General features: G+C 37.9%; 1 protein-coding gene across 1 annotated transcript in view; it reads right to left on the reverse strand.

Moving 5' to 3' along the window:
• Window positions 1-4,058: 4,058 nt before the first annotated feature.
• LOC131167400 (vacuolar protein-sorting-associated protein 37 homolog 1) overlaps window positions 4,059-14,060 on the reverse strand; it is a 28,916-nt gene continuing 18,914 nt past the window's right edge. The window contains 4 exon segments of the mRNA XM_058126210.1: window positions 4,059-4,375; window positions 4,455-4,575; window positions 4,690-4,736; window positions 4,820-4,859. Coding sequence (XP_057982193.1) covers window positions 4,215-4,375; window positions 4,455-4,575; window positions 4,690-4,736; window positions 4,820-4,859 — 369 coding nt within the window. The 3' untranslated portion in view covers window positions 4,059-4,214.

Consider the following 14,060-nt stretch of genomic DNA (forward strand, 5'->3'; position numbering starts at 1 on the left):
CCTCAACTTACATCTCATCCCTCAGTGCCTTCCATTGCTTTTTCATTCTCTCATATTGTCACCGCCAAACCCATCACAGAAAACTATCTCCTCTAGAAAGTTCAAATCACAGCTGACCTAAGGGGTCAAGAACTCTTCTCCTATGTTGATGGCTCGCTCGCTTCCCCACCTGAATTTCTCATTATGACCACAGATCAAATACCCAAACCCAACCCTGCTTTCTTAGCCCGGAGACGTACTAACCAATTGGTCCTAAGTGTACTGTTCTCCTCTCTCTCAAAATCCATTTTAGGTCATGTGCTCTCATCTTCCATATCCCGAGAACTATGGTCTTCCCTCTCCTCCATGTTCTCCTCTCACTCACCAGAAAAAGAGTTTCATACTAGGCTCCAACTCACCAACCTCTCTTGTGGAAAACAAACCATCTCTGAATATTTTGAAAATGTTTGACTTCTAGCCAACTCGCTTGCAGCAACTGGAAATGTTCTCTCTGATAAAGAGCTTGTTTCCTATCTCTTAAATGACATATGACCCTCTTATGAACCCTTCATAACCTCCATTACAACCAGAGCCAATCCTTTGACCACCCATGAACTGTACCAACTTCTTCTCATTCAAGAGAACAGACACTCTCATATTACCAAAACCATAACTCCTTCTCTTGACTTCTTTGCAAATTTCAGCTTTCCTAATGGTACACGAGGTTGTCCTTTTCAATGAGCTAGGAGACAAGGTTGTGGACGTGGGAGAAATTCCTACAAAACTTGTGGTGATCGAAATGGTTCTCGCAACCCATCTCAGCAGAACACATCCCCATGGCCAACATGCCAAGTTTGCAACAAAATTGGGCATGTGGCACTCCAATGCTGAAATAGGTTCAATTATTCTTGTCACTATGATTCTCCTAGAAATTTATCTGCTAATTTCACTGCTCCTAGCTCATCTTCAGACAGTGTGTAGTATCCTAACTCTTCTGCTACACATCATATCACAAATGAACTGTCAAACATGAATCTGTCATCAGAATAGTACAGCGGTGGTGACACTATCATGGTTGGTGATGGCTCAGGACTTTCCATCCAAAATTTTGGTGATTCTTCTTTTCCTACATCTTCCTCTTCTTTTCTTCTTAATAAATCTCCTTCATGTTCCATCGATTACCAAAAATCTCATTTCTTTTTCTTCGTTTTTGCATTGACAATCACTGTTTCTTTGAGTTCCACTCATCGCATTTCTCTGTCAAGGATTCACAGACAAAGCAGACGCTCCTCATCGGATCGGGCCAACTCGTGATGGATTATATGTGTTTCCTACCACCGCTTCATATTCTCCTTCCACCCATGTTACTCAGAAAACCTCTCTTCCATAGTGGCATCATAGATTGGTTCACCCTTCCCTTGCTCTCGTCCATCGCGTTCTGCACAGCAGTTGTTTGACGTATTGCTCTTCAGAAGCCTCTTTCAAATGCCCAATTTGCCCACTTGCGAAATCACATCAGCTTCCCTTTCTTTCAAGTCGGGTCGTGTATCAGAGGCCCTTAGAATTAATTTGGTCAGACCTTTAGGGTCCATCTTCATATGTATCCCGTTTGGGTTATAAATACTATGTTTTTTTTTATCACTATACCAGATTCACTTGGTTGTTCCCTATTAAACTAGTTATTTGCATATTTTCAATTTTTTACCCTTTATTGAAAGAATGTTCAACACCAAATTAATAACCTTGCAAACTAATGGAGGTGGTGAATTTAAACCCATCACTGTCATGTGTCAAAAAGTTGGAATTCAACATCGCCTTTTATGTCCTCACACTCATCAACAAAATGGGCTTGTTGAGAAAAAGCATAGTCATATTGTTGAAACCGGGGCTTGCCCTCTTGGCCCAAGCATTTCTTTCCTTTTCATATTGGGCCGATGCCTTTGAAATTGCGGTTCATTTAATAAATTTTCTCCCCTCACCAACATTAAATCATAAATCTCTTTATTCAATGATTTATAATCATGAACCCAATTACAATTTTTTGAAGGTATTTGGTTGCCTTTGTTGGCCCAACCTTCGACCATACCTCTCGAACAAATTTAATTTTCAGTTCACTCCTTGCTTATTCCTTGGCTATAGTGCTTCCCACAAGGGATAAAAGTATCTAGATCTCTCAAACAATAGACTATACATATCACGTGATGTCATTTTTTATGAAAACTCATTTCCTCTTGCACAGTCTCTGCTCAATACACCTTCTCAATCACGGCCCACAAACTCTTCTCCGTCCGCTCCTACTCTAGCCTCCTTACCCATTATATCACCTTCAATACTCAGCCTAGCTCTGCACTAACCTCCCACTAGCCCAACTCACTCATAGTCACCTTCTGTTCTCGGCCCAAACCCCAGTCCACTACCACAAATATCTTCTCCTACACCTCCTTCTACCTCCCGATCTCATCAAACATCAAACACCCCGCCTCCTTCCATCTCCATCCCCTCAAATGATCCTCCAATCATGTCCCTCCTCGGTCCCCCATAATAACTCGTTCCCAAACCAATTCCTCCCGCCTTAGAGTGTTCTCCGATGGTACTGTGCCCTAGCTAGCTCACCAATGCCTCACCACCACTGTTCCTATTCCCGATGAGCCTTCAAGCTACATAGTGGCTTCAAAATTTCCGAATTGGTGTGTGGCAATGCCCCAGGAGTTTGCTGCTTTGACTCACAACCATACTTGGAGGCTTGTGCCACCTATTCCCTCTTCAAACACTCTTGGGTGATCCCTGGGTATATCGCACCAAGACCAATGCAAATGGTCCATTTTAGTGACGAAAGGCCCAATTAGTGGCCAAAGGCTTTCATTAACAGCCTGGACTTGACTTCCACGAGACATTCAGTCCCGTGGTTAAACCTTCGACAATTCTTCTTATCGTGTCCATTGTTGTGTCTCGACACTGGGCATTGCTCCAGCTATATATTGAGAATGCCTTTTTTGCATGGAACTCTTAGTGATGATGTCTTTATGCAGTAGCCCCAAGGCTTGGTGGACCCAACTCATCCTCCATTTGTGCGCAAGCTCAACAAGGCAATTTATGGATTGAAGCAAGCTCCAAGAGCTTGGTTCGATCAACTCAGTTCCTGGCAACTTGAGTATGGACTTCTTGCCTCCAAAGCTGGTCCTTCACTTTTTATTTTCAGTAATGGTGCTGTTAGAATTTTCTTGCTTGTCTATGCCGATGACATAGTGATAACTGCGTCTAACTCTTCTGTTATTGATACTTTGATTGCTGCCATGCCTATTGCCTTCCTTGTTCAGGATTTTGGGAATTTGTCTTTCTTTTTGGGTCTTGAAATTGATCATACCACAAATGGTTTGTTGATCTCACAAAGAAAATATATCAAAAATTTACTCACCCACAGCAACATGCTTCAATCCGAACCCATGTCCTCACCAATGGTCGCATCCCTTAAGCTTTCTAAATTTGATTAACCTGATTTTGATGATCATATTCTCTACAAATGCTTAGTTGGAGGTCTTCAATACCTCAATGTCACCCGCCCAGATATATCATTTGCTGTGAATAAACTGTCAATTTATGCACTTACCCAAACTTACTCATTAGAGTGCACTGAAGTGTCGTGAAATACCTCAATGGTACAATAAACCATGGTTTATTTTTTGCTTCTCAATCAAGTTTTGTTCTTCAAGCTTATTCCGATGTGGATTGGGGTGGTTGTCTGAATGATCAACGATCAACCGGTGGCTTTTGCATCTATCTTGACCACCATCTCATATCATGGAGCTCTAAGAAACAAAAAAACTGTAGCTAGATCATCTATAAAAGCTGAATACCAAATCCTTGGCATCTTCTTCAGCTGAATTAACATGGCTTCAACCTCTTCTCAAAGAACTTGGTCTGTTTTTACCTCAAACACCAACACTGGTAAAAGATATTCTTCTCTTGGCATTGGAAAATGGGGAGCGGAGGTTTAATGAGAGCGGAAAAAAAGAGTGAAATTAAAATTTTGAATCAAACATCATCCGCCGTAAAGACTGAAAAAAATTTGCAAAATCAGATTTGGTGAGCACATGAGGGTTCACTTATGAACAACGAATCATTATATCACAACAATAATACAAAACAGTTCCTAATTGCATCCAAATTATAACAATATAAGTCGCTAAAGCAAGAAAATCATTTCATAACTCAATATACATCTTATTTTGCGGGGATCATCCAATTGATGTCTTTGCTGAAATATAGGTGAGTGCCCGTCTCTGATAAGTTGTGCGCTGCCTCTTGTATTTCTGTACAAAAGCCCCAAGCTCCATCTCCCGGTCAAGAAGCTGCTTATGCAAGCTTTCAGACTCTTCCTCTGTTTGATTCATAGCCTCTGCAAATCACATCTCCATTAAATTTTTATAGCAAAGAGCTTTTAGAACCAGATCACATATTTGACCATGCCTTTATACCTTGCAATCTTCTAAGCAATGAGGCAGGGGAATGGAACTTCAAAATTTCTTCTTTTCTCTTCTCTAGTTCATTTAATTTCTCTTGAGCAGCAGCCAGCTCTGTTGTACGGATGATTCTGCACTGTGATCCCAGATAGAAAAAAATAATAAGAATATAAAAAAAATGCAAATTAATAAATAATGCTCTGAAGTCAGGCTTCAAGAAAGACGATGCAAACAAGCATCAAACATTCACCTGATTTCTCAGCTCCATTATGCGAGGCTCCTTTTCTAAATTCTCCCCTGTTGATGCAATCTAATCAGCTACCTAGTAGAATAATAGCAACCATAATAACAGTAATAATACAGACAAGCTAGATACTCACTTGTAAGCTGCAGTGTTTCCTTCCGAAGTTCATCCCTTAGCTGATGTCAGTTGCATGAAAGAGCACAAGAAACAGTTAAGAGGCCTACAAGCCCAAAGTAGGAAAAAAAAAATTCACATCAAAATGCAGAGAAATAACTGCAAATGATTCTATTGTTCTGCAATAAAACCACCGCTGTCGCTTCACACTTTGATAATTATTAAGTATTGATAATTGAGCTAGTTCAGTGATAATTATATCTAGTGCCTTGGTAACTGTTGCAGGGGCAGCATCGTGGTTCTGCAGCCATGGAGAAATTAGAAGAGAGAAGGGGAAGGAGAGAGGAGATAGCAGGGGGGAACACACATTCAATTCCAATTCATATTCAACAATAATTGCTTAAAACATGGATTTCACACACTATTTACAAGAAAACCTCTAAGCACATGAAATTACACATATACCCCTAAAACAAAATGAATTACAAACAATCCCCTAGAAAACGCAAATACTACAAACAAGCCCCCAAGTACTCATAATATTATCTTAATTAAGCTAAACACATAGTAAACTACTAATTAAATCCAACAATTCCTTAATCCAACTCTTCTTAATTATTCTCCAACAAGGATCTTCCCAAGGTTTGGCTTCTTGTCCTACATCAACTCTCCCCTAGTTAGAAAAAATTTGGCCTCAAATTTTTAAGTGTTGGAGGATCAGAATTAAGAGCAAACTTGAATTCTTCAAAAGCCAGCGGTTGAATGATACAGGAAATCACGATCCTTTGGCAGCATCATAGACTTGAATTGAGAGTTGGCAACAATTAACTCATTGGGGATGACAACTCTACAATGGGAATGTTTGAAAGACTCTGGATGTTTTCAAACACATTCATTTCCTTGCTTGTAGTGTCTTCAAGTTGAGTATCTCTAAGAGGATTCTGTCATGTTTAGTTGGTAGTGCAGGCTTTAAGGTGGTCTTCTTTATAGCAGAAGACATGTGTTCTCATGTCCTTGAATCACACCCAAATTATGCAACCAGGAAGAACCAAGAAGTACATGGTCTATCTTTATAGGTATGATATCACACCAACCATTATCAAAGTAGGCACCCATTTGAATAGGAACTAAACACAGGCTCTAGATGAGGTTATGGATGAAGTTGCATACGAACGACTCCATTTATAGAAACCATATTCGTAAGGCATTGTCCATCAATGATGATTTTGCAAACAATTCCTCCAAGCTTGATAAAGATGTGGAAAAGCTTGAAATTGTGCCCAAGGTATGATAAATGATTTATCATTTCTTTGTCCAATTATTTGTCCCCATGTTTGCTGGATTTATACTTGTATACACTGCAACCATATATCACCAAAAAATCTTCACAAACTTGCCCACAATTTCTCAAACTAATCCTTCAAAAACAATAGACTTGACTCCCAATTTTTAAAAAATATCTTCAATTCACCTTAATCCAGAGTGTCTTGCTGAAATGAAACAATTTTTTTTACAAAACTCTCAAATTGCAGCAATAGAATCTGATTTTTTATGCTGGCAATGACAATTTCTAGGGTTTTGTGCCAAATTATCATGCTTGTTTGCAATATAAAATGTGTCCGCAATCAAAATATCAACCTGCAGATCAAACTATAGGGGGGAATATCGTGGCTGCAGGCAATTTCTCGCAAGACAGGAAATTGCAGAGGACTTTGGGAGACTTCCTCACGTGCTTCGCCGGCACATGAATAGCCAGTGGTGAGACTCCAGCGATGAAACTTCAGGCAGGTGCAGATCAGGGGGTCGGGAGCACAGTGATGGTGGTGATGTGATGAGAAAAACAAAGGACACTAGGGATTCTTGAAGGCTGACGACCAGAGTATGTTTGGCCAACGCATGGGGCCACACGACTGATCAGATGGTGATGCAATTTTTAGGGAAGGTTGCAATTTTGAGGGAAAGTTTGGGAGGCTTCTGATTGCAATGGAATGGATGTTGTTGCAGCATGGTCACTGGAAAGTAGAGTTCGGAGAATTGGGAATACAATTGGAATTTTCAAAATTGTTCAGGACTGCTTTTCAGTGTTCTTTTATTTTTATTTTTTTAAATACTGAAATTTCAGAACAGAGATGATGAGATGAGGGGTGAACATAGAAGGAAAGAAGGAGACTGATTAATGGAGAGGGAGAGAAGAACAGACCGAAGAGAAGAGGAAAGGGGGAGATGGGGGGATTGAAATGGAAGAAAGGAGATCGAAGTTGGGCTCTGAAACCAAATAATGCTGGGGCAGCATCAAGATTCTGCAGCCATGGAGAAATTAAAAGTGGAAGGGGAAGGACAGAGGAGATACCAAGGGGGAACTCATGTTCAGTTCCAATTCAAATTCAACAATAAGTGCTTACAGCATGGTTTTCACACACTATTTATAAGAAAGCCTCTAAGCACATGAAATTATACATATACCCCTAAAACAACATGAATTACAAACAAACCCCTAGAATACACAAATACTACAAACAAGCCCCCAAATACACATAATACTATCTTATTTAACTAAACACATAGTAAACAACAAATTAGACCCAACAATTCCTTGACCCAACTCTTTTTAATTATTCTCAAGGATCTTCAGGATATCTTGCTTGTTGCCCTACATCTGTGACAAGCGCCAAAACACTTAAAGAGTATGAAATCAGGAAGATTGGAATGATGATCAAAGAATTTTAAATGTTCAGGCAAATAATTCATTTTTAATTTTATCAAACTAGTTAAAATCTCTTAGCACTACACTAAAATAACCTAATCCTCTTTATAAATTAAATTATTAAACTCACCAGGCTTGAAGAAGATAATATTGGAAGTACAATTATTTTTCACTGCTTCAGCGAACAAAGAAATTAACACCTGCCCACCTGTCCCCATTATAACTCAAGAGTGGCACTGGTGACATCCTATATTTGATCCACCAAAAATCATAGTAAGGATGAACAACCAACTCAACAATTGTAACTCACAACATGCCATATTGCCTTCGGTAATAATCACTACTATGCTCTTAGTTAGGCATAGCTTCACAAAAAATTATTGTATATAGTTCCATGACATCATAATTTCAAATATTTATATTTTAGGTAGAACATAATGGGGATGGGCAAATATCTGATCTTGAAAGATTTATATTACAATTTTTTTTTTTTAAACAAAAGGGTTTCAATGAAGAATAATAAGTATTTTATCTTTGCTACTTACAGCAAGTGTAGTAAACAGATGTCTCTATTTTATTTTGTTCTTTTATGGAAAAAGAAAAGATTTCATTAATAAGAGAAGAATTTATAAAGTGGAGAATAAGGCATCTCCCATCAAAATTCTGGAAAAGTCCAGAAAAGGAAACAACAACAACAACACAAAACAACAACAAAACCAAGCCTTAGTCCCACTAAGTGGGGTCGGCTATATGAATCCTTTTCCGCCAATTTATGCGATCATGGACCATTTCTTTTGATAGATTCAAAGACATTAAATCCTTACTCACTATCTCCTCCCAAGTTATTTTAAGTCTACCCCTACCCCTTCTACTGCCCCCCACAGTAAATAAGTCACTCTTCCTCACAGGTGCACTATAAGGCCTACGTTGCAAGTGTCCATACCATCTGAGTCGTCCTTCCCTTATCTTATCTTCTATAGGAGCCACACCTAACTTACCACGAATATGTTCATTCCTTAATTTATCTTTTAATGTTATACCACTCATCCATCTAAGCATCCTCATCTCGGCAACTTTTACTTTTTGGATATTATATTTCTTCGTCGCCCAACATTCTGATCCATATAGCATAGCTGGTCTTATAGATATCCTATAAAACTTCCCTTTCAATTTTAAGGGTATTCTACGATCACATAGAACACTTGAAGAACTTCTCCATTTTACCCAACCTGCTTTAACTCTATGCATTACATCATCTTCAATTTCTCCTTCAGCTTGCATAATAGATCCAAGGTATCGAAATCTACAAGTACTATTTATTTCTTCATCATCAAGTTTAACTTTGTCTCCAATATTCCTCCTATCATTACTAAAATTACATTTCATATATTCTGTTTTATTTCTACTTATCTTAAAGCCTCTGGATTCCAAAGCTTCTCTCCATAATTCTAACTCAGCCTCTACTCCATCCCTAGTTTCATCAATTAATACAATATCATCTGCAAACAACATACACCATGGAACCTCCTTTTGAATACTCTTTAGTCAATTGGTCCATCACTAAAGCAAAAAGATAAGGACTCAAAGCAGATCCTTGATGTACACCTATGGTAATTGGAAATTCTCTAGTTTCTCCATCTATGGTCTTTACACTAGTCATTACTCCATCGTACATATCCTTAATGACATCGGTATACCTAGAACATACACCCTTTTTTTCTAAAACCCACCATAAAACTTCCTTAGGTATCCTATCATATGCTTTCTTAAGGTCAATAAATATCATATGCAAGTCCCTCTTCTTTTCCCTAAACTTTTCCATTAATCTTCTTAAAAGATAAATAGCTTCTGTGGTAGATCTCCCAGGCATAAAACCAAATTGATTTTCTGAGATCTTCGTTTCTAACCTTAATCTTTGTTCAACTACTCTTTCCCATAGTTTCATCGTATGACTCATAAGTTTAATTCCACGATAGTTATTACCATTTTGAATATCTCCTTTATTTTTGTATATAGGTATTAAAGTGCTTTTCCTCCATTCATCTGGCATTTTCTTAGTTTTTACAATTGTATTAAATAAATTAGTTAACCATATAATTCCGTTAGCACCCAAGCATTTCCAAACTTCAATTGGGATGTTATCTGGTCCCATAGCTTTCCCATTTTTCATCCTTTTTAGTGCAAACTTAACTTCGTTAACTCTAATTTTTCGAATAAATCTTATATTTTTAGTCTTTTCCTCATTTGACAATTCTAAATTTAAGTCTTCTATTTGGTTTTCATTAAACAACTTACTAAAGTAACTTCTCCATCTTTCTTTAATATCTTCGTCCTTAACCAAGACAATATCATCCTCACTTTTTATACATTTTATATTTCCTAAGTCCTTGTTCTTCCTTTCTCTAACTTTAGCAAGTTTAAGTATATCTCTTTCCCCTTCTTTTGTACCTAATCTATCATACAAACTATTAAATGATCTATATTTAGCTTCACTAACGGCCCTTTTTGCATCTTTTCTTGCCTCCTTATATCTTTCAAAGTTATCGTTGTTTCTACATTTTTGCCACGTTTTATACCAAATTCTTTTTGTCTTTATGATTTTTTGTACATCTTTATCCCACCACCAACTTTCTTTGCTATTTGAGAATCTTCCCCTTGATTCGCCTAAAATCTCTTTTGCTATTTTTTAATAGAGTTAGCTAATCTATTCCAAAGAGTATTTGAATCTATCCCATCTTCTAAGGTCCAATCCCCATCTTTGATCATTTTATCTTTAAATTTTATTATATTTTCTCCTTTTAGGTTCCACCATCTAGTTCTCCTACACTGATTTATTTTATCCTTTTTCTTCCATTTTTTAATGCATATATCTAACACTAAGACTCTATGTTGTGTGGTTAAACTTTCACCTGGAATAACTTTACAATCCTTGCATGATAAACGATCTACCCTCCTAGTTAAAAAAAAATCTATTTGACTTCTATTTTGTCCACTTTTAAAGGTTATTAAGTGTTCTTCTCTCTTCTTAAAGCAAGTATTCATTATACTAAAATCATATGACATAGCAAAGTCTAAGATCATCTCCCCAGACTCATTTTTGTCTCCATATCCATATCCTCTATGTATCCTTTCATAATTTTTATTATCTCTTCCAACGTGTCCATTCAGATCTCCTCCTATAAATATTTTCTCAGTCCCTGGTATGCCTTGTATAATACTATCCATATCTTCCCAAAATTGTCTCTTAAGATTTTCTGCTAAGCCAACTTGAGGAGCATAAGCACTAATGATATTTATTATCTCTTGTCCTAATACCATTTTGATTTTTATAATTCTATCCCTTACTCTAATTACATCCACAACGCTATCTTTTAAGTTTTTGTCTATAATAATGCCTACTCCATTCTTATATTTTTCTTTTCCAGTGTACCAAAGTTTAAAACCTGATTTACCGATTTCTCTAGCTTTCTCCCCCACCCACTTAGTTTCTTGAAGGCAAATTATATTAATTCTTCTTCTAATCATTGTATCCACAATTTCCATGCTTTTACCCGTAAGTGTCCCTATATTCCAAGTTGCTAATCTAATCCTAGTTTCCTGAACTAACGTCTTTACCTGCCCACGTCCAGAATGATGCAGGAACCCTCGCATATTTGACACCGTACCCGGGCGCCGACACGGCGCGTCGCTTCGGGGCAACGACCTAGCCCACCCTCGCCCACTTTTCGCTACACCCGGGTGGTTCAAGTGCAACGCGTCGCTCGTAGGGGACGCCCCAGCAAATATTCGGTAAGGATTCATATCATAGTGATCTGACAAATTTTACGCTGGCTGTTAGCTACCTAACGCAACCCTCCTCCTTAACCCGGGCTTGGGACCGGCTGTGTGTGAAAAAATTAGGACATTTAAGTGCATCACAGGCGGAGTTTAAAGAAAAAATAGTATGAAATGTCAAACAAAAAATTCCTCCAATCTCACTGGATTTCTGAAAAGCTAGCTCCCTTAAAACATCCAAAGCCAATGCACCATAGAGAGGCCCATTAACCCAAATCAGCTAACAACTCAATTCTTTCCCTGAAAAGAAATCCGTGCATTAGACTCCAACCATGGTCCTCACAGCACAGCAAATATACAGAATTTCTAAAGAACAGCCCTATCCTTCTTCCAAAAGCCTCAAAAGAAATAGCCAACATTCCTTCCATCGACACTGAGCAAACCCAAGCTTCTCCCAAGTCCCAACACTCCAAATAATTTACTCCAGATGCTCCAAGCAAAGTCACAGTGCAAGAACAAATGAAATGCAGATTCAGAATTCAAATAACAGAGTACACAAGCATCTGGAGATGAGGCCTTCAAATGTCTCCTGATTTGCAACAGATTATTAGTATGCATAGTCAGCCAAATGAAAGCATTAATCTTTGGGGGAGCTTTGGCCTTCTAGATACACAAGTATAGAGGAGGAAAACAAGAATTAGAATGGGTCAAAAACTCCAAGAAAAAAAAACAAAAAACAAAAAACGAAAAAAAAAAAAGAATTACAAGAATAAGCCCCCAAATGATCCAAAGCTCAAGAACAAGTATCCCTAGCTGAAGAAAAATGATAATTGTTCAATAACAACAAGAAGGACGGAAGTCCCATCAGTTCTCCATCACTTAGAGATATTCTAAAATGAAAATTTCGAGAAAACAAGGGTTGACCGAAACAAAACAACAAAGAAAGAAATCATACTATCCTGCACTGAGTTCAATTGAAAGAGATGAGGATAAGAGACGGATAGAACATCATTTCCCAATCATGGATCTTTCCCAAAATGAATCTGAGAAACCCTCCCCACCTCAAATTGTAAAGAGTGTTTCTTCAAACATCTGTTTAAAATGGAGTTTTCAGACTCGAGCTAACTTTCTACCAAAATACTTTGTTCATTGAACAATCATTTCCAATATAGATGCAGCCAGTTCTCTGTACATTTTATAAGTTCCTTTTTTATTTTATTTTTTCTTTTGTCGCAATGAGGAAATGCTCTTTGTCAGAATTCCTCTGTGCCAAGTAACTCCAGGAATTGTGAACTTTCAAAACCTTTCCATTTGTATATTCTGGTCAAAATTCTTTATGCTTTTATGTTCACTAATTATCTCCAAACAACTCCACAAAAAGGTGCACAAAATCTGTTTTCCAGAGTTCCCACTTTCTCATGAGCGAAAAGAAATTCACTCTTCAAAACAAGTCAGAATTATCACAAATGAGAACTGATGAACATATGCAGGACCAGATTCCTTGGTGACTGAAATCCTAGTGCACCTTACTGCTTAATGTCCTAAGTATCATCTAACACCTGAAACAAATTGAACTACCTCACAAATACTTAGGCCCAACTCAGTAAGAAGCTCAGCAAGCTAGTTTGCTAACATAAAAGCCAAGCTCAACTCTACATATCAACCTTAATTGCTTTACGAACCAAGCAAGATAAGACTCATCTCATTTAGGCTTGTACACAATCAACATAGACATGACGCTGTCATAATAATATTATCAGCCCAAAACTTAATCCAAATAGCACTTCAAAAGATTTTACAAATATGACTTGAAATTTCTTAAGCATTAAACCTAATGCCACATTGTACATAAGGCAGTAAGCCTTGAAACCGTCATAATCACTAAATGTAGGACCATCAGATTATAACACAGCAATGAAATTACATAATACAAATTTATGCATTGAGAGATTTGTTCTCCCCTCACCCTTCTTTCTTCCCCTGTCCCTCCCACTCCCTCTCCTTTATCTCCACACCCCCCAACCCTCCCCCAGCCCCTGGCATGAATTTTTAGGTAAAGAAGAGTTAAATACCAAACAACTAGTTTATTTATAGTACACCAAGAGAACAGGGTTCCTATTTTTGCTGTGCCTCAGCTAAAGTGCTATGTTCTTCCTTACAAGAGCCTTCCGATAGAGATAACTACAAGTTCAGAAGATACTAGGTAAAGTACTAAAAACAGGCAAAAAGGGAAAGCCAGCAATAAATTCCACTGTCGAAAATATTAGAGCGCATAGAGATTAATATAACAAAACAGTGAAGAAACACATACAAAGAGAGGATGTACATAACTTAAGAGCACATTGAGGAAGAAATAAAAATCTAGTAAGCTAGTTCACTCAAAAACCTACAAATAAGTAACTGTAGAATGGTTGGAATCATTAAAGCAGACAAAATTGTTGCTCAAAAATCAAAATAATCCCAGTCAGATTGTCAAGTCCAGATTCCCAGCATTCAAAATTCTGTTAGTATATCTCCCAAGGTCCCTTATATGCAACCTGGAAGAATCTGCCATGCTCTTTTACTATTAATGACAAACATACTCTTCACAACATGAGTGGCTCTGTTACCCTTTCTGGTATATAAGATATAACCCACTTCAAGCCAAGCAACATAAGAACATGGTCCAGATTCCACTTGGCAATAGGGCAAGGAAGAAGCAGGTGCCTGAGTCCCACAACACACTCCTCGCGGGCTTATCCTTTCTACACAATGTGCATATATTGACAATCCGCATAACATCCTT

The sequence above is a fragment of the Malania oleifera genome, chromosome 11 (genome assembly GCF_029873635.1).
Source record: "Malania oleifera isolate guangnan ecotype guangnan chromosome 11, ASM2987363v1, whole genome shotgun sequence".
Taxonomy (NCBI): domain Eukaryota; kingdom Viridiplantae; phylum Streptophyta; class Magnoliopsida; order Santalales; family Ximeniaceae; genus Malania; species Malania oleifera.